The sequence below is a fragment of the Mus musculus genome, chromosome 3 (genome assembly GCF_000001635.26).
Source record: "Mus musculus strain C57BL/6J chromosome 3, GRCm38.p6 C57BL/6J".
Classification (NCBI taxonomy): Eukaryota; Metazoa; Chordata; class Mammalia; order Rodentia; family Muridae; genus Mus; species Mus musculus.
The window spans coordinates 15,989,005-16,010,689 of record NC_000069.6 but is presented as its reverse complement, the minus strand read 5'-3'; the positions used below and the strand labels follow the sequence as shown (position 1 = coordinate 16,010,689).

The 21,685-nt window shown below is 39.6% G+C and overlaps 1 protein-coding gene across 5 annotated transcripts in view; it reads left to right on the top strand.

Annotated features, from left to right (window-relative positions):
• The first annotated feature begins 4,318 nt into the window (after positions 1 to 4,318).
• The window catches only part of Gm5150 (predicted gene 5150), a 59,501-nt gene continuing 42,134 nt past the window's right edge, over positions 4,319 to 21,685 (top strand). For 4 of the 5 annotated variants that reach the window (XR_389592.2, XM_006535488.1, XM_006535485.1 and 1 more), the window contains exons 1-2: positions 4,319 to 4,440; positions 19,704 to 20,060. Coding sequence is in view for 4 of the 5 variants with exons in the window: in XM_006535488.1 (XP_006535551.1) it covers positions 4,368 to 4,440; positions 19,704 to 20,060 (430 nt within the window). In the remaining variant the exon portion in view is untranslated. The remainder of the gene's footprint in view (positions 4,441 to 19,703; positions 20,061 to 21,685) is intronic. The other variant, NM_001081687.1, reaches the window with a different exon arrangement.

Sequence of the window (21,685 nt, the reverse complement as noted above, 5' to 3'; positions counted from 1 at the left end):
GGAGGCGGGACAATCTCCTCAGATTCGGTTTGCCGCTCTAAAAGAAATTATGCTGCGTTATGCCGTGGGGTGCGAGGCTAAGCACTGCACAGAGGATAGCTGCTGTTGGCATCCTGTGGAAGGCATGTCTGATTGCATGAAGGTTCAGTGTCCTAGTTCCCTTCCCCCAGGAAAAACGACACGGGAGCTGGCCAAGACCTCTCTGGGTGATGAGCCTAAGGGATGGTTTTGTGTAGGGCCCCTATGCTTGCACACTGGGGATCAGACCTCTACCTTCACCCATGAGGCTTGCTTGCAGCAATTAAGATCTGGCCATAAGTTAATTAATATCCTGGCCTTTTGATGCACCTGCTGCAAGCAAAACACAATCTCCCCAGGAGTGGCTTGGCATGATTGAGAGGTAGTCAGTGATAAGACTCCCTGGGCATGTCACCAACCTAAGACAGGGATCAAACCAATGCTGTTTGTCACCCAAGGACGGGTAAGGGGCATGGCTGCGAGGGGCTATCTACAGACATTCTCTCTGCCAAAAAAGAAAAAAGGGGGAATTGTTAGGAGCAGGTGTGGCGGCAGTCCTAAAGGAGCCAGAGACTGCAGCTAAGTCATATGACTTGCACCTGACTTCCTCATATAAGACACAAACATCTTGAGTGCTGCGCAGGTGTACCAGGATACAGGTGAATCCAATTTGGTGGAGATTTGCCCCTGCTGCCCTGATTAGCTGAAGCTGCGTGCCTGGTGAGGTGGCGTGGCCTGCTGTGCGTGGATGGGAACTGAGAGTATATAAGAGTGAGAGGCCCGGGTTAGAGGGAGGATTATTATTCGAGAGAGGATTACTATTAGGGGGGAGATATAAACAGGGGAGATATAAAAACAAGGGAGATATAAAAACGAGGGCGATATATAAACAAGGGAGATATATAAACAAGGGAGATATAAAAACAAGGGAGATATAAACAGGGGAGATATAAACAAGGGAGATATATGGAGAAAGAAGAAACAGGACTGAATAAATGTGTGCAGAAGGATCCTGTAGCAGCGTCGTTCTTCCTGGCCTGTTGAGTGCGCGCAACAATGATTAGCCATTATTAGCAGGTATTTCTTTCTTTCTTTCTTTCTTTTTTTATTTACTGGTTATTTTATTTATTTACATGTCAAATGTTAGGAAAAGAAAGTACCAAAGTGTGGATGCTTTAGTACAACTTAGAAGGGGAAGCAAAATAATCATGGGAGGTAGAGGATAGGAGGAACTTGGGAGGAAGAGAGAAGGAGGAGAGAAAAAGGGGGTCAGTATTATGAGTGGGAGAAGACGGGAAAGATGTACAAAGGGTCAGGAAATTGAACAGAGATGTGTAGCAATGGGAGACGGGGAGCTGCGGGTAGCCACCAGAAAGTCCAAGATGTGAGGAAAGCAAGAGGCTCCCAGGACCCAACAAGGGTAACATTAGCTGAAATACCCATCAAAGGGGAGAGAGAACTTGTAGAGACTATATCTAGAGTTTAAGCACAGTATCCAGTTAAGGAATGGAGCCACCTACCCATCTCAAAAGTATTAATCCAGGGGCTGGCAAGATGGCTCAGCAGTTAAGAGTGCTGGCTGCTCTTCTGAAGGTCCTGAGTTCAAATCCCAACAACCACATGGTGACTCACAACCATCTGTAATGAAATCTGATGCCCTCTTCTGGAGTGTCTGACTAAGCTTATGTTGTATCATGGCTTCTTATTCTTTCTGTCCCATTGGCTTATGTTAGGCAACATCTAGTGACAATAGGTATGAAAAAGCATGCCACATTGATGAACCTACCAAGATTTACCAGGCAACATCACTTTAAAAAATATTAACAAATTTGATGTGTATTTGCAAAAAGGCAAGATAGTGTATCTATCCTCTTTCTTAAAACTACTTCTGCATTACTTCATGGAAGTACATTTATGTTTAAATTTTCTGTTTCACTGGGTAAATTCCTACATTCTTAGGGAACTGAGTGGACATTGACACTTATTTACACTTTAATGACTTTTCAAATTTCTATCTCAGTTAATTTGCTGGCTAGAAATTAGCCCCAGAGTTACCACTATTAATTTTAAGTTTTAATTTAACAGTATCACAATAGTGTACAACAATTGTTTGATTAGCAATCTATTCCTACAGACCAAGCAATATCCAATATTGTAGTTGTATACAATAATGCACACTGACTTCCCCCTCACATAAAGTATGTTCATTAGTCTTTGCTTGACTTACTATGAGCTATGACTGTCAGTGGATATGTTACTCATGACTACAAATGTAAACCTCTTACCATTTGGATATATTTTTTCTCTCCGTATAAATTACCAAGGCACAGAAGCCCAAATTCAACCATGCAAGTACATTTCCATTCCTCATTTGTTTAGTGTATGATATCATGACATTGGACAAAGACTCGTGGACAATTCCTAATGTGACTAAAAAAATTTCAAAGTTCTGGCACATCTGTAACAACATCATCATATTCCACTAGAAATATTTCACCTTAGCAAAAATGAAACTCTTATGTTCAGAAACCCAAGGTGAAAGACATCACAATAGCTAAAACAGCATTTGGATCAGTTTTGCTGGACTTTGTCAATAGATGTGCTGGCTTCAAGGCTCTTGCCACATTTTACTAGTCATGGCTGTGACACCCGTGGGGCAGCATAAAGTAGGAAATTGCTCAATTGAGGTTCCTGTTTTCAGCTGTTGAGTTAACAGTCAAGATTAACATTTGTATACACTGAAACACCAAAGCAAACAATTCTTATTTATTTATTTATTTATTTATTTATTATTGGTTATTTTATTTATTTACATATCAAATGTTATCCCCTTCCCAGTTTCCCCTCCACAAATCCCCTATCCCATCCCCTTCTCCTTGCTTCTATGAGAGTGCTCCCCTGCCCACCCAATCCCACCTCAGAGCCTTAGCATTCCCCTATGCTGGGTCACTGAGCATCCACAGGACCAAGTGACTCCCCTCCCATTGATGTCTGATAAGCAGGGACTAAACCACCAATCAAAGAGTACACATGGGAGGATCCATGGCTTCAGCTGGCTATGTAGCAGAGGATTGCCTTATCTAGCAAATCGTTCTCATACCTTCATTACAGGAAAAAAAATACATCTTGAGGCCTAGGTCTCCTTCTCATTTTCCTACACACATATCTGAGATTGATGAAGGCACTTATACCTCTCTTTCCTAGTTCCTATCTGCATATACTAAAAATTGAAATATCTTATTTCTGTCTAAAACAGACTCTGACTTCATTGTGTCAGTAACACCTCTCTGTCTCAAAAAGCAGATTATTCAATATTCTTTGCAATATACTATTTCAGACTCCGTTAAGCATATGCTTATTAAAGTGTTCCCACTTGCTAGCTAGAAGAGATCAAAATTATATGACTGAATATCCTGCCAAAGACAGGATATTAAAGAGATCACGGGTTTTTTGGGCTTACAACTCCAAATTACAGTTCATCATTTCAAAGACTTCAGGGTGGCAAGATCTGAAACAGGGTAAAAAAGTATATTCATAGACAATAGCAGAGGCCAATTAATTAATGCATGCATGCTACTATTCAACTGGCTCACTTTATTTTACACTTCAAGATGCTCTATGTAGGACAATATTTTATACAAAATTAAGATGAGTTTTCCCAAATCAGTTAGCTAAAGACAATCCCTCACAGATGGGCTAAGATATAGTCAGACTTCAACAATTTCTCATTGATATCCCTTGTGACTTTCTTCATCTGTGAGAAATTGGCAATTAATAATAATCATAACATATTTTACTGTGCTTGCATAGGCAAAATGACTCCTAAGTTTCTCTTGGACTACATTTACCGATATCAATAAAGGATATCCAAAGGATCAGTCCAAGAGAACAGCTGGCTTACTCTAGCATTGAGCTGATCTTATAAATATTATATAGGCCCAATTGAGAACTTTTATGTGATACTGGGAAAAAACATGGCACAAATCAACAACATCTAGGATCTTAGGTGTTTGGGAAACATTCTTTTGTACTGAATTCTAACTGGTGTGTTACCAAGACAAAATACTTGAGACAACATGGCACCAGCTCAGGGTCAAAAGAAAGAGAAAAGATAATGTTACGCACATTTGAGTCCCTCTAAAAAAAAAAATTAAAATAGGAACTCCTTCCCAGCAGCTACATGCAAAACTGTTTATCTATTTCAAAATAAGCAGTATGGTTCCTGTTTTCACATAATATTGAAGTGATCTTTATGCAGAGTAAGTTAAAGCACTTCCTTTTTGTACATATAAGAACCTGGGATCTCATGAGAACTGATTCTGGTCCCGACAGGGTTCTTAACCCCAACCATGCTTCTCCTAGATGCCCAGACCCAGATTCATCACAGTGTCCTGCTGTTGATCCTGCTGCTGGGACTTAAAGGTGAGCATGCCCCAACAACAGAATCATCTCCCTGACACTGAGCTACTCTTACTATTGAAAGCAAAGGATTCCAGTTAATTACCTGAACTGTCACAGCAGAGGTAAGAACATTGTCTCACATAATAGAGCCAGAATTCTGAACACTGCCTGTAATGGAATTTGAGCTTATAGTTTTGATACATAGAGTAGAAATGATTCATCTATAACAGTTTTCCACACAAAGCCTGCTCTTCTTGACCTTTTTCAGTGAGCTTTAGTTCCTTCTATACGTGCCAAAGGGATTACCGATACTCTACATGGTGCCTCTAAAATTGTCAGGTTTTCTTTTTCATTTCTTTTATTTTTATTGGTTATTTTGTTTATTTACATTTCAAATGATATCTCCCTTTACAGTTTCCCCTTTGTAAAACCCTTATCCCATCCCCCCACACTCTGCTTCTATGAGGATGCTTCCCAAACCACCCACCCACTCTAACCTTATCACCCTAGCATTCCTATATACTGGGGCATCGAGACTCTACAGAACCAAGGGGATCCCCTCCACTTGATGCCCTGGGGGCTCTGATTTGTTGATATTGCTATTCTTCCTATGGGGTTGTAATTCCCTTCAGCTTCTTCAGTCCTTCCTCTAACTCCTCCTTTGTGGTCCCCATTCTCAGCCTGATGGTTGACTGTGAGCATTCACATTTGCATTGGTCAGGCTCTGGCAAAGCCTCTCAGGGGACAGCTATATCAGGATCCTGTCAGCAAAAACTTCTTGGTATTAGCAATAGTGTCTCGGTTTGGTGACTGCAGATGGGATGGATCCCCAAGTGGGGAAGTCTCTGGATGCCCTTTCCTTCAGTCTCTGCTCCACTTTTTGTCTCTGCATTTCCTTCAGACAGGAACAATTCTGGGTTAATATTTTTGAGATGGGTGGGTGGCCCCATCCCTCAACCTGGGGCCATGCCTACCTCTGGATATGGTCTTTACAGGTTCTCCACTTTGATGGGTATTTCAGCTTATGACATTCACACTGGGTCCTGGGAGCCTCTTGCTTTCCTGGAATCTGGGACTTTCCAGTGGCTACACATAGTTTTCCATTCCCTGCTGCTACACACCTTTCTTTCTTTCTTTCTGTCTGTCTGTCTGTCTGTCTGTCTGTCTGTCTGTCTGTCTGTCTTTCTTTCTTTCTTTCTTTCTTTCTTTCTTTCTTTCTTTCTCTCTCTGTCTGTCTCTCCCTCCCTCCCTCCCTCCCTCCCTCCCTCCCTGTCTCCCCCTCTCTCTCCCTCCCTCCCTCCCTCCCTTTTTCTTTCTTTCTTTCTTTTCTTTCTTTCTTTCTTTCTTTCTTTCTTTCTTTCTTTCTTTCTTTCTTCCTTCCTTCCTTCCTTCCTTCCTTCCTTCCTTCCTTTCTTTCTTTCTCTCTTTTTTTCTTTCTCTCATTCTCTCTCTCTCTACCTCCCTCCCTGTCTCCCTCTCTCTCTCTCCTCCCTCTTTCTTTCTTTCTTTCTTTCTCTCTTTTTTTTTGTATGTGAACACAAAGACTGTTTTATACTGCAGAAGACCAGCTTGGTGGGGTCTACCATTTACAAAGAAGGAACAACACTGAAGTGAGCACGTAGACTACATTTAAAGCACATTAGGAAAATTCTGGGAAGGGGTAGGTGACCTCTTTCTTAATCTTGTCTCTATCTCTAGGGACATTTCAGGCTGGAAACTTTTGCTAGGAAGGTCTGGTAACTGTTGCTGAGGAAGTCTGGAAGCTGCTACTGACCCACTCATTGTCTTTGCCTCCGGCCAGGTGGTGGTTCAGCTTCTGAGGCTTGGACTTGTCTAAACTTGTCCAGTTCTTAGAGATTTAGACATAGTCTCAACTGCCCGTTTGAAGCCTGTCATGGAGTAAGCCTAACCTTCTCAACACTGGCCATTCTGACAGATAAAATGAAATCTCCAAGTATTTGTAATCTGCATTTCCATGTGGCTATGGATACATTGATTTTGTTGTTGATATTTTTAAGATAGTGAATACTTTTTGAAGTATATTTGGTCATTTATTGTAGGAGTGAGTCTGTGTTCTGATTATCAGCCTGCAGTGACCCAGGCATGTGGAGCAAGTGATTCTGCATTCACTAACCCTGGGCTCTGCCTGATATCCAGACAGAGTATGACCAGGGCAGGCCATCTGCTGGTGGCAGCAGTGCAGCACAAACAGTTGTGGACCAAGAGGGTGGAGGATATATAGGCATCCATCATTAGTTCATTAAACGAATCTGTTTCTCCTTCTCACCTGGTCCCCATTTTTGGGATCTGCCTTCTTACCTGCTACCCCTAAGAAGCTTCTTGGGGGGCATAGGGTTAAGGCAACATCCTATGTTTCTCCTCTTGAAAGCTATTCATTTGGTTCTCTAGAGCACTTTTAAATGAGGTTGTGTTCTTAAATAGTTCTTTGAAAAGTGTACATTCTGGGTTTTTGTTTATTTGTTTGTTTTGTTTTGTTTGTTTAGTTTTTAGTTTTGTTTTGTAAGGTCCAACTGGTTTACTGTCAGCCTGTTTTTTGAATGACTGGCTTTCTATTCAGAAACTCCTTAAATATGTCTATATCTTGAGTTGTACTCTCTTTATCCTACAGAAGTTTCAAAGTTTTGGGGCTTAATATTATAATATTTGAGATAAGTTTTGAATAAGAGATAAAGGTCAAGTTTTATTCTTATATATGCAAATATTCAATTTTCCCAGCACTATTTTTTTTTAAAGTGCTATTGTTTTCCTCTATATGTGTTTTTAATTTGTCAAGAATCAAGTGGCTGTAGTCTCATGGATTTCACATAGTTTCTGGGTCCTCTATTCTGTTTGTTCATGTGTCTGTTTACATTTCACATGTTCACAATGTTTGCATTACTGTCTTTGCAGTGTTCAAAATGAAGTATGTAGTACTTCCAGCAGTATTCTTTTAAAATTTAAAACTCTCCTTAAAATTTCTTTAGTTATCTACGAGATTTGGTGCTTCCTTATAATTCTTCCTGTATATATCTGTAGAAATGTTCATTGTGATTTTGTTATATTGGTACATTGCTTTTGGTAAAATTCTGTAATCATAGGAAGTCTTTCTACCTTCTAATGCCTTTTTCAATTATTTTATTATGTTAAAATGTTATTGCAGAGCTATTTTTTCAGGACAAGATCTTAAGCATAGAAGGAACCTGCAGGTAGGAGCTGATGAAGAGGTCATGGAGGGGTGTTGCTTCCTGGATTGCTTCCTATAGCTTGCTCAGCCTGCTTTCTTTCTTTCTTTCCTTTTTTTTTGGTTCATCATCATCTTTTTTTTTTTTTTTAAATTAGGTGTTTTCCTCATTTACATTTTCAATGCTATCCCAAAGGTCCCCCATACCCACCCCCCCAATCCCCTACCCACCCACTCCCCCTTTTTGGCCCTGGCGTTCCCCTGTACTGGGGCATATAAAGTTTGCAAGTCCAATGGGCCTCTCTTTGCAGTGATGGCCGACTAGGCCATCTTTTGATACATATGCAGCTAAAGACAAGAGCTCCCGGGTACTGGTTAGTTCATATTGTTGTTTCACCTATAGGGTTGCATTTCCCTATAGCTCCTTGGGTAATTTCTCTAGCTCCTCCATTAGGGGCCGTGTAACCCATCCAATAGCTGACTGTGATCATCCACTTCTGTGTTTGCTAGTAAGATCAAGAATCGATAAATGGGACCTCATAAAATTGCAAAGCTTCTGCAAAGCAAAAGACACCGTCAATAAGACAAAAAGGCCACCAACAGATTGGGAAAGGATCTTTATCTATCCCAAATCGGATAGGGGACTAATATCCAATATATATAAAGAACTCAAGAAGGTGGACTCCAGAAAATCAAATAACCCCATTTAAAAATGGGGCTCAGAGCTGAACAAAGAATTCTCACCTGAGGAATACCAAATGGCAGAGAAACACCTGAAAAAATGTTCAACATCCTTAATCATCAGGGAAATGCAAATCAAAACAACACTGAGATTCTACTTCACTCCAGTCAGAATGGCTAAGATCAAAAATTCCGGTGACAGCAGATGTTGGCGAGGATGTGGAGAAAGGGGAACACTCCTCCATTGTTGGTGGGATTGCAAGCTTGTACAACCACTCTGGAAATCAGTCTGGCAGTTCCTCAGAAAATTGGACATAGTACTACCGGAGGATCCCGCAATACCTCTCCTGGGCATATATCCAGAAGATGTCCCAACCGGTAAGAAGGACACATGCTCCACTATGTTCATAGCAGCCTTGTTTATAATAGCCAGAAGCTGGAAAGAACCCAGATGCCCCTCAACAGAGGAATGGATACAGAAAATGTGGTACATTTATACAATGGAATACTACTCAGCTATTAAAAAAATGAATTTATGAAATTCCTAGGCAAATGGATGGACCTGGAGGGTATCATCCTGAGTGAGGTAACACATTCACAAAGGAACTCACACAATATGTACTCAATGATAAGTGGATATTAGCCCAGAAACTTAGGATACCCAAGATATAAGATACAACTTGCCAAACGCATGAAATTCAGCCTGCTTTCTTATAGAACCCAGGGTCAGCAGACCAAGGGTGGCCCCATCCACATTGGGCTAGGCCCTCCCATATCAATCACTGATTAAAAACATATCCTATAGTCCTGACTATAGCTTGATCTTACTGAGATATTTTCTCAGTTGAGGCTCTCTTAGTTTTAGGAGTTTTTCCATATTTCCTTCCTTACCACATGTTCCTTTATCCACCCAATTTGACCCTCCCCTTCCAATCCACCAATCTCTGTCCATAAATAACTAGCTATTCTATTTACCCTCCCTAAGGAGATCCTTCCCTGTTCTTTAGTAATCCCTTACACTCTAACTAAGGATTATAATAAGAATTATAGCTTACTTATAAAAAACTTAACTTACCTCAACATATAAACTAATGCATACCATGTTTGTCTTTAACAGTCTGTGTTACTTGACTCAAGATGACTTTTCTAGCTCTATCCCTTAAACTATGAATTTCATGATTTCCTTCTTTTAATCAGCTTAGTAATATGTTCCATACATTCCTTTATCCATTCATTTGTTGATAGACATTTAGGCTGCTTCAAATTTATGGCTACTGTGAATAGAGCAGCAAGGAAGATGGTTTACCAAGTGCCTCTGTGGTAGAATAAAACATCCTTTGGGTATATGCCTAAGAGTGTTGGAGCTGGATCTTGAGGTAGATCTATCCCCAGCTACATAAGGAACTGCCATACTGGTTTCCATAACAGCTGTAGAAGTTTCCACGCCTACCAGCAATATACTTACCGTACACCCTTACCATCCTTCTTGCCAGTGTGATCTGTCACATGTAGTATTGATGTTGGCCATTTTAGATTAAATTCAAAGTAGTTTTGAATAGTTCCTTGATGATTAAATGTGTTGAGCAATTTTAAATATTTCTCAGCCATTTGTCTTTCCTCTTTGGATATATGTGGGTTGAATTTGTATCCATTTATTAATTAGGTTGTTTTCTTTATGCTGATTTAAAAAATTAAATGAATAAAATTTACTTGAAAATATACCACCCAGTATTGACATTTTTTAAGTCATAATAGTTAAATGTCTCTTAAATATACATGATATCTTCTGAAACTAAAAGTAATATGCACTCAAACGGTTTTTAAAATCTGTTTGGCACATTAAACATGACAGAAGTAGAAAAAAAACTCATAAAATTCTCTATGAAAGGAAATTGTGACAAATTCCTGATTAGACAGAAACTGTTTCATCTCCAAGGGAGAATATGCAGTGTAACTGTGGCTTAATAGAATGAATGGGATATGGTTTCTTCTGTTTCTAATTTGAAAAGTATTGCTATTAGATCTTCTCTGAAGGTCTGATAGAATTCTGCAGTAAACCCATCTGGTCCTGGGATTTTTTTCATTGGGAGACTATTAGTGACTGTTTATATTTCTTTAGGGGTCAAGGGACTGTTGAGATGGTTTATGTGATCCTGATTTTACTTTGGTATTTGGTATCTGTCTAGAAAATTATTCATTTCATCCAGATCTTCCAGTTTTGTTGAATACTTTTGTATATTATGATCTGATGATGTTGTGAATTTCCTCAGTTTCTGTTGTTATATCTACCTTTTCATTTCTGATTTTGTTAATTTGGATGCCGTCTCTGTGTCCTTTGGTTAGTCTGGGTAGGAGTTTATCATTCTTGTTGATTTTCTCAAATAACCAGCTCCTGGTTTGACCCGTCCAGCAGGTCCAGTTATTTGAGGGTCTTGAGGGGACCTTCTCCTAAGAACCACATGGGGGGAAAAGAGAGACTAGAACCTTGTGTAAAGAACGACACAGAAACATTCTGTGCAACATCAAGGTTCCAATGTATTAGCCAGGCCCAAGGTTTAAATGCACAAGCAAAAAGGGAAGTACCTTTCAGCAGGAGGAATGGGGCATTGGAAATGCACCTCAGCAGGAGGGATGGGGCAGTGGAAAAAGAGGAAGTACTTCTCAGCAGGAGGGATGGGGCAGCTGAAAATTTTCTTTTGGTCACTACAAGGGGAAGCAGGAACTTGACAGTATCATGGTACATCTTGAGGTCAGGACATGATGCGCTGACTTAGGGCTGTAACAATCTGTGGTTGTTCTCAGAGCGGTGCATTGGTGGCCCGCTTTTGACCCCCTTTTCTTCTGGGGGGGGGGAGAGGCCCAATTCAGAGATCAGGACAATTGTGTTGTCTTAATAGCTCCCAACACTGATTTTGTTGACTTTTTGTATAGTTTTTGTTTGTTTGTTTGTTTGTTTGTTTCTACTTGGTTGATTTCAGCACTGAGTTTGATTATTGCCTGACTTCTACTCCTCTTGGGTGTATTTGCTTCTTTTTGATCTAGAACTTGCAAATGTGCTGTAAAGCTGTTAGTGTATGCTCTCTCTAGTTTCTTTTTGGAGGCACTCAGAGCTATGGCTTTTCTTCTTAGCACTGCTTTCATTGTGTCCCATAAGTTTGGGTATTTTGTGTCTTCATAGTCATTAAATTCTAAAGTCTTTAATTTGTTTCTTTATTTCTTCCTTGACCAAGTCATCATTGAGTGGGACATTGTTCAGTTTCCATGTCTATGAGGGATTTCTGTTGTTTTGTTTCTATTGAAGATCAGCCTTAGTCCATGGTAGTATGCATGGCATTACTTCAATCTTCTTGTATCTGTTGAGGCCTATTTTGTGACCTATTATATGGTTGATTCTGGAGAAGGTGCCATGAGGTCCTGAGAAAGTATAGACTTTTGTTTTAGATTAAATGTTCTATAGATATCTGTTAAATCCATTTGGTTCATAACTTCTGTTAGTTTCAATTTGTCTTTGTTTACTTTGTGTTTCCATGATTTTTCCATTGATGAGAGGGTGATCTTGAAGTCTCTCACTATTATTGTCTGAGGTGTAATGTCTGCTTTAAGCTTTAGTAAAGTTTCTTTTATGAATGTGGGTGTCCTTTCATTTCAAAGATGTTCAGCATTGAGAGTAACTCTTATTAGATTTTTCCTTTGATGAGTATGAAGTGTCCTTCCTTATTTATTTATTTTTGATAACTTTTGGTTGAAAGTTGATTTTATTCAATTAGAATGGGTACTCCAGCTTGTTTTTTGGGACCATTTGCTTAGAAAATTGTTTTCCAGGCGTTTACTGTGAGGTAGTGTCTGTCGTTGTCACTGAGGTGCATTTGCTGCAAAATGCTGGGTCTTGTTTACATTTTCAATGTATTATTCTATGTCAGCTTTATCATCTTCTGTTGCAGTAACTCTCCAACCCAAATATGCCCTGGCAATGAAAACACAACTAATTAATATGAATTTGTGCCTAGATTAGGCAGATCTACTTCTATACTACCATCTTCCATATCTATGAGACCCCTTAGAACTTGCAGTTTCTCCAGGCCATATGCTTTTTGTCTGCTTTTCTTCTCCTTCTTCCCCCTCTGCATCCTCTCCCTCTACCATTTCTCCTTTTAGTCTTTCCAAATCTTCTGCTCTACATTCCCTTTATCTGCCCAATCTTCAGCTCTCCTTTATTTTGCAAATTAGGGTGAGAAGCAGCTTTACAGGAAATCACCTGAGTGATGACTCACTCCTTGTTCAAAGCCAGGGGAATGAGGTTACTATCAAATATAATTAGCCCCAGGGCTATCCACAGCATTTCCCCCTATCTGTCCGATTAAAAGATTATTTTATCTCAGATATAGTTGGACATAACTATTATTATTATGTAATTTATAAAGTACAAGGGACCTAACACCCAGTCCATCATCCTTGTTAATTAAACAGAACCTCTCTTCTTTACCAGTACTTAAAAGACTTATAATTCTACATCTCAATATGTCTTGGCTTTAGATTGATTGTCATCTGAAAATCATCCTTTCAAAACTGTTCCTCTCAATGTAAAAAGCTTGTGTTGGCTAGGAGACTATGTAGTTTTTCTAACCTATCAGAAATCTAAAAATGACCAATAGTATCTAAAAATATATAGGAAGCCTAAAACAGCGTCCAAAACTTAGCCAATCCATAGAGACTGGTGATCACCTGGACTGTCCCTTACATCAACATGTTGGAGCATCGCTCTTCAGCCTACTGGCCAGGGTCTTCTGACAGACTTAGAGAAACAGCAATATTAAGGACTAGCCTACTCTGTCTCAGAAGAATCAAGCTCTCCTAACCTGTCATTGTGTCCTTTTTTGGACAGTATTATGTCTGTAGATGAAATGAGGCAATTCTTGCCTAGTGGTTGTTTCGCCACAACTGGGATAACTCAAAGATGCTCAGTTTCTTCTCTGAATCCAAAACAGGGAAAGCTGTCAGAAACAGACTAGTCTCAACAAGTGAATAAATCATCATTAAATGTCACATTCTGTGGACTTCTGATATTTTTGAAAATCATCTATCTATGTGAAGTAATCTAGATTGTTCTGTGTTAACTGTTCTCCTTCATTTCTAATTAAAATAACTGAAAACAACCTAACAATAAACTCAGAGCCATGGATTTTCTACTTGGACCTTAACTCACAGGCTTACACATCTCAGATCTGTTTATAATAACAGTAATAAAAGGAGTGGGTTTTAGCCCTGTACTTTAAAATTTTAGTATCAAAGACAACCTATAATAACCACCCTTAGGTCCAAAGACTAAGGAACTAGGACGATGACTCTTCATAACTTCTTCAAGCTGAATATGGGTGTTGAGATATTTTGAAGGGAGGGGAAGGGTAGGAAAATGGGGGAGGTGGTTGGCCTTAAGAAGGCCATACCAATGATTGTAGTAGCCTCTGATGTCTGTGTCCTGACTGGATCTAAGTGAAAAAACAAGACATCAGGAGTTTAGGCAGGTCAGTTCAGCATGTTTGACAATGAAATTCACCAAGGCTGTATATTATGTAATATATTAATCTCCAAACAAAATTTTAGTATCATCAAGATAACCTTTTGGCTTGATTTTCTGGAATCTAGTTCTTTAGGTAGGTCTCCCCCTGTCAAATCTGATCCTTATAATTCTGGAAGGTGTAAATACATTAATCATGTTTTTCAAAAGCACAAAGACAAAACCTTTCCCCAAATCAGCATATCCTTCAGTAGCTTGCCCTCTGTTCCAGAGGAACAATAAAACAACCACAATACTCGAAATCACACATATTTTAGCCTATTTAGGCCTTTCTAATTTGTCATGTCAGGATATTAACCCAAAATTCCTGTGGAGCCTATGTTAGAAAGAATATGAGTCTCCTGCAGACTTTATTATACCATTTTGTAAACAATTGATTCACACTTGTATTTTCCCTTCCTTTTCCTCTCCTCTCTCCTCCCCTCCTCTTTACCCTCCTCTCCTCTTTGCCCTCCCCTCCCATCCCCACCCCTCCTTTTTGACCTCCCCTCCCCTCCCCTTCCCCCTCCCCTTCCCCCTCCCCTCCCCTCCCTATTCCCTACGGGCTCTTCATTCTTATATGCAAACAACTTTTCTTGAAAATATAGTTTTCATGAATAACTTGGTTTCTGTTCTATAGTTTATGAAGTTCAAATGAATTTCAATGACATAGGAAGAAATCACACTGAACAAATCAGATGTGGGGAAGATATTCTTTGGATATTCACTTGAAGCTAGAAGTTGTTCTGTGAATATGTGTGGCAATGGAGAATAAAAGTAGAGGCAGAGTAACACATGCATATATTAAAGTCTATTAAGGAAAATAATGAAGATAAAGGATGAAGTGTGTAGTACTTTATATATATATATATATATATATATATATATATATATATATATATATATATAAATATGTGAAATATGTCCTATTGTCTAAAGAAATAAGCAGGCTCTTTTGGTGACTTAGATATTGAAAACAGGGTGGGGTAAGTGAGCATCACTAAGAAGAGGAAATTTGATAAAAAAGATACAGAGATAAAAAGATAAAAAGAAAATATGAGAGTGAGTCATATGGCCCAGCATTCTGGAAGGATTTCACTGATGACCCCAGCATATGCTAAGGAAATAATCTTTGCCACAGAGCCTCCTGCCCTGTTCATGGACTGAGCTTTCAATCCAGGATAATGGGAGCAACTCCAGGCTTGGAAAAGAGAAACACCATAACCTAATGTGGGTTTTTTATTTTTCTTTATCCAATTTTTTATTAGGAGTTTTCTTCATTTACAGTTCAAATGCTATCCTGAAAGTCCCCTATCTCCCAACCCCTTGTGGGTTTTTTTGTTTGTTTGTTTGTTTGTTTTGCTTTGTTTTGTTTTTTTGAGACAGGGTTTCTCTGTAAAACCCTGGCTGTCCTGGAACTCACTCTGTAGACCAGGCTGGCCTCGAACTCAGAAATCTGCCTTCCTCTGACTCCCGAGTGCCCACTTGGAATGAAAGATGTGTGCCACCACACCCAGCTTCCCTTGTGGGTTTTTTTTTTTTTTTTTTCTAAATGATGACTGAATACAGATTCTTCTGAGCCTAATAGAAGAAGTGCCATGGTGGCAGATATTCCAAGACCTCTAGTTCTTTGCTAGTGTTAGCAAACATTCACATCGAAGTCCACCCCTTGTGGGGTTTGTTTGTTTGTTTTGTTTTGTTTTTCAAGACAGGGTTTCTCTGTATAGCCCTGGCTGTCCTGGAACTCACTCTGTAGACCAGGCTGACCTCAAACTCAGAAATCTGCCTGCCTCTGCCTCCCGAGTGCTGGGATGAAAGGCATGTGCCAACATGCCCAGCTTCCCTTGTGGGTATTAAACTGTTTTTCTTTTTCTTTTATATCTGATGACTGAACACAGATTCTTCTGAGCCTAATAAAAAAGTGCCATGGTGGCAGACATTCCAAGACCCCCAGGTCTTTGTCCTAGTGTTAACACACATCCACATCGAAGTCCACATAACATACTTGACTCTTATGAACTATACTTTATGCTCCTCTGAGGTGAAACACTTTTCTACTGAATCACAATGTACTTCAGAGCCTTTCATGTTGATGTCAGTGGTCTTCTAAGTAAGGTGAATAGTGACACTGCAACCCCTGTCCTAGTATCCTGAGATTTCTTTGCACTCAGTGATGAGGATATGGACTGTCTGATCTTCAGCCACCCAGTTGGCTTGAATTCAGAAGCACTACACTAGTTTAGATAGTACAAGGTTACTGCACCCTTGCCCCTGGAGATGGAAGAGTATAAGTGACGGGGGATTGTCCCAAGCATTGTTCCTGTAAAGATTCCAGCTGGTTCCCCTCTGTCAGCTGAAGACTGTAGTAAATGGATGCTCTCACTACCTATGATTGCCCACATCCTCCAAACAGAATTAGGTGAGATTCTCAAATCCCCTCTGCAAGTAAAATTGCACAGGTAATTGGATTCTTAGCTTAGTTTCCAGTGCCCTCATCCCAGATAGGAAATATTTGGGGCCCTCTCTTGATGAGTACCTTAACTTCAATAATTGGTTGCCTGAAAGTGCTGCTGAATAATGCTTTAATTCTTTGTGACAGATTAGGTGTGTCCTGGATATTGATATTTAAAGTTCCTCATGTTTACCCTTTTATCTTTATAGAATTAAATTTATCATCTGCTTTATAGGTGTTAAAACATTATTGTTTTGTTAATCATTATGATAAAGAATCTATGGTAACAGAAATATTTCAGAGGCATGGATACCACACATGTATTATTTCCAGATAATCCTACCAGAACAGCAAGCTATCATACTATTTTTCTACTCTGTATTTTATTCCTGAATCCCCTTAGAGGTCCCAGTGCTAAATAAGATTTTAAGTTACAATGTTGTTTTTCAATATTATAAGTCCATAAAATTTTAAGATTTGCTTCACTTTTCAGTTTGTTGTTTTATGTTTTCTTAGTCCAGAAGCTAATAAGACTTTTAATCTCTATGCTATTTTGACACAAACATTTTAGTGTATAAATTTGGTATATTGTTTTGGTATTTCCAGTTGGAACAAATTATAGAGCTTTGAAGATATTAGTTTTGTTTAAATACACATATCAAAATATAAATTACTATATAGGCTTACACAATGCAATTCATTCCTGCCACTCTTAATTATATGTTAGTTTTTTATCAGTTAATATCCAAGTAGTATGCTCATGTTTATTAGATCTGGCATTAGCTCATTACACAACATTTTAATAATTTGATATTCCATTGATTTTGGCTTCAGTTATCTAGGAAGCTGAGTTTCCACATCAGACCTAATACTTGCAGACTCAATAGTGACTGTTTAGGCTGAGGCTATCCCTCATATTTTTCATCACCTACTATTGTGGAGCCTGACTTAAGATTATTAATGGTTGCCACCAAAGTGAAATATTAGAGCCATTATTACCCCCCCCCCCCAAAAAAAAAAGAGTGGAGGCTCTGGGTTTATGATTTTTTTTATGCTTTAATAATATTGAAATATTCAAGGATTGGTATAGTAACATTGGTACACTCTGTTAATGCCATATTATCATTGTTGTTGTTCATTACACTGGTATATTGCTATCCACATTTAGGATAAATATCACTCTAGGAGCCAGTTTTTCAGTTAATTTTTGTTCGATTTGGTTTTGTTCCTTGCTATTGTTTCCTCTTTGGTCTTCTGGTCTTTGTGGTCTCTATTCCTGGTATCCAGCTTCACCTTTGGTCCAGCAGAGAGTCTCAGTTAGACAGGGGGCTAGATTTCTGGTAGTTAACATGGCATTTGGTCCATCTTTGTTCTTCTGTCTGGCATGGCCTGTGCTCAGTATACATTATCCATCTATGTATGAGTGGGTATGGCAACAGGGAGCAGGTAGAAGATGAGGTATCAGAAGCCTGGGTCTTTTTACCATGAAAGGAATTCTTTGGAGGGTTCAGATGGCATGTGGGGATCATATCTTGTATTCCTGGTACGGCAGCCTGCACCTAGACAGTCATTGGCTGTCTTAGTGGGGGAAGATGTATGGAAAAAGGCAGTGGATGGCAGGAAGTGTCAGTGGCTTGGGCCATGACTTGTAAACTGAGAGATTAGGAGGGTTAATACAGCAGGTATGGCTCTTAACTTTCCTGGCTGTCATGCATATGGCCTTCACCTGAGTAATGGGTAACTACATGAATAGCAGGAGTGTGGGGCTATACTGTGGTATGAAAGTGAGGGTGTGTGTTGGTGCCAGGAGCCAGACCATCCTGGAATGGTGTGAAGTGGGACACATCATTGGACTTAGAGGTAGCACTGAAGAATGACTATTCTCTGGCCTTCTCTCTCTCTAACTATACTTGATTGGTGATTATAACTTCTAAAAAGTACAAAAACCTTTCTTGCTTATTCTGTGTTTAAAAACCATTGGCTTAAGCAATTAATACCTGTTGTCTAGCAGTGGGGAATTGAATGAAAATTTTATTGCTATTGTTCTATACTCTGTTCATTATCCAGAAGCCTCTCTGGTGAGTCTTCTTAAATCTGTGAGCCAGAGAGGAAGGAAAGGAAATGAATTAAAATGCTTTATACAGGCAAATGTGTATATCTATCTACCTACCTATCTATCTATCTATCTATCTATCTATCTATCTATCTATCCATCCATCCATCCATCCATCCATCTATCTATCTATCTATCTATCTATCTATCTATCTATCTATCCATCTATCTATTCATATACCCAAACTCAGGCTGGGCCCAATTGTCACAATCAGCTCCACAAGCATTCACACATGCTTACATGCATATCTATACCTACACACACACACACACACACACACACATATATATATATAAAGACGTACACGTTTGGATGGCAGGATGGATGGATGGATGGATGGATGGTTCAGAACTCCTCAAGGCAAACCATCCAACAACATATGTAAGCAAGCACAAGTGGTGGTCAAGGTTTTAGACGTTTCAGTCATTTAGTTCTGAAAGAAGGGCATAGAAGTGTTCAGATTGAAGATGGGGATCTCACCTGTTCTGGCTTTTGTGAGCAGCAGATCGTTGTCCAAATAGGGGAAGGTACATGAAATGGGACAAGGGCAGTGTGTACAGGAATGCATCAGTGGCTTGCTTATTAGCTTCCAAACCAATGGAGTAGGAAGTCCAGACTATAGGTAGGCCTTTTGTGAATGGCATGACCTGCACCTGAGTAGTGTATGGTCACCTGGGTAGTGGAATAGGGGTTGGGAACAAAGTGGATTATGAGGTGTAGATTTATCTTGGGTGTGACAACCTTGTGTCGTTGGGCTCTCAATCAAGGAAGTGTGAATAGAAGGATTCAGATGACAGATTAGGCTTTTACGTGTTCTGGCTGGAAGTTTTATTTCTTAATTAGGATGCATGTTATTAGGACATATCTATGACATGATCACTCTACCTGATACAGCAAACACCATACTAAGGATCTTTTAATCAAATGTATACTTCACTATACTTCAGCCCTTGCATTCATATCCCTTTGGTGTAAAAGAGTTACACAATCACACCCATCACCATTATAACAGAGTTTCTCTAGGCCACATTCACAGAAAATAAAACAGAAGCAGATACTGATGAAGCATGATAATTCCAAAAAAAATTAGGGCTGCAGTCAGAATCCTGTCAAGTTTCAAGTATCTCTGTTATTCAATTTCTTTGTCAGTACTATATTCTTGTATTGAAATGCCCAACCAGGAACTATGTTCAGGAACTTGCTGAGCTCTAGTGAGTAACATGTTTTTGTTTTTGTTTTATCACAAAATTGAGGAGCTTGTGGCTTTCCATCAGGATGAGCACTAACTGTTGTTTTCTGTAGGAGCCGCTGGGAAAGAGTTGAAGGTGATCCAGCCTGAGAAATCAGTTTCTGTTCGTGCTGGAGGGTCGGCTACTCTGAACTGCACAGTTACATCCCTCCTCCCTGTGGGGCCCATCAGGTGGTACCGAGGTGTAGGACACAGGAGAAACTTGATATATTCTTACACAGGAGAACACTTCCCCAGAATAACAAATGTTTCAGATACTACAAACAGAAGAAACCTGGACTTTTCTATCTGCATCAGTTATGTCACTTTTGCTGATGCTGGTACCTACTATTGTGTGAAGTTCCAGAAAGGACCATCAGAGCCTGACATTGAGATTCAGTCTGGAGGCGGCACTGAGTTGTTTGTCCTTGGTAAGTACTACCTTTTTTTTTTTCATCCATGATTTCTCCTACAGGTTGAAACAGTGTCCAATACTCTGTGAACAACAATTAATACACCCATGTAGAAGGAACACTAATATACATAAGTTCACTTTACCCCATATCTGACCAAGAAATCTGAGAAGAATAGAGGATATGCTATGTGTTAGAGGTTTCCCCTTCTGGGAATCAGGTGTAAATTCATAAATTTGTTTGTTGCCCCACTGAACTTATATTTCTCAAACCATCTCAAATTAGTGGCTGTAGAAAAACCATGAAAGCGATGACTCTCCTATTTATTGACAGTGTCAGACCAGGCCTACGGACGGACTCCAAAGTGTACTTTCATATCTGATCAAGTCTTCTCTTTCTTCCCAAACACTCTGGGGCTTAGATGTCCCAGGCACAACTCGACATATCTATCGAGACAGCGAACATTTTACCCGAGTTGTATGACTCGTTTCCAAGATAAGAAGTACATCACACCAGAAAGATCCAGACCAAGGAGTTTTTTCTCATTTCCAGTTCATTCACAGCACACAGAAAATTCCAGAGATGTCCACATTCTCTGTGGAATCTTATCCCTGGTTTAGATGTGGGCAATAAGCAAGGGACTGTCAGAGAGCATATTGTATCAGAGTGCTATTCACACAGGCACTGAAGGCTTGAGCCAATGCTTACTTGCTACCTGGAGGAAAGTTCCATGAGGATTTTATTCAATCACCAAACAAAGCAGTCAAACACTCACTTTGAATTTCTTGCCACATGCATGAAGCTCTTGATGTTGAGAATTTTAAAGCATGAAGGACAGTCAAACGATCCAGCTCAATAGAGAAGGGAGACCTGTATGAGACCTGTCCATGACCACAAAGCCAGTTATTATGAAGATCTGTGATGGAATCCACCTCCCATTCCTGGCCATCCTCTTTCTGTACAAGCAAAAGGCACCATCTGCATTCAGGCAACTGATGCACAAGAGATGTTGAATCAGAATTACATGAACCCAAACCCCATTTCTATTCATCATCACCTCCAAAGTTTCAAGATTTTCCTCAGACTGAGATTCTAATATGCACTATTCATCAGAAAGCCACACAAATATCAACAATGCTCTCACCCCATATTGTATGTGAGACTGTTTCCTGTTAGAAACTGTAAGGCAGCAGCTAGAGATACTATACTTCAGATTGCAGGCCATGAATATTTCATTTGTATGTATGTTGGGCTACTAAAATAGTAGTTAGTGGTTGGTGGTTAGCAGCTACATGGACCCAGAATGGACCTACTCCCACCCTGATCATAAAAGAAAATGTCCTCTCTATAGGAGGGCTGTGGCATTTTAGAGTAAATAAGTTTATAAAGATGGTACCATTTCCCCACTTGGGTGTGGTATAGCAAATCTTCTCACAACCCTTCAGTGAAGAGAGGCAGTGAGAATGGTTTCACCTTGAATTCATACAAGGAATTCATAACAAGGACACTGAGGTTCTAGGAAATGCAAAATATAGCAAACCACAATCTGCAAGTGACTGAGGTAAGATGCCGTCCGTAGTTTCCAGTGACCCTAGCTTCATGTGCCTTGTCATTTGTTATAAGGATGTTCTTCATCATGATGT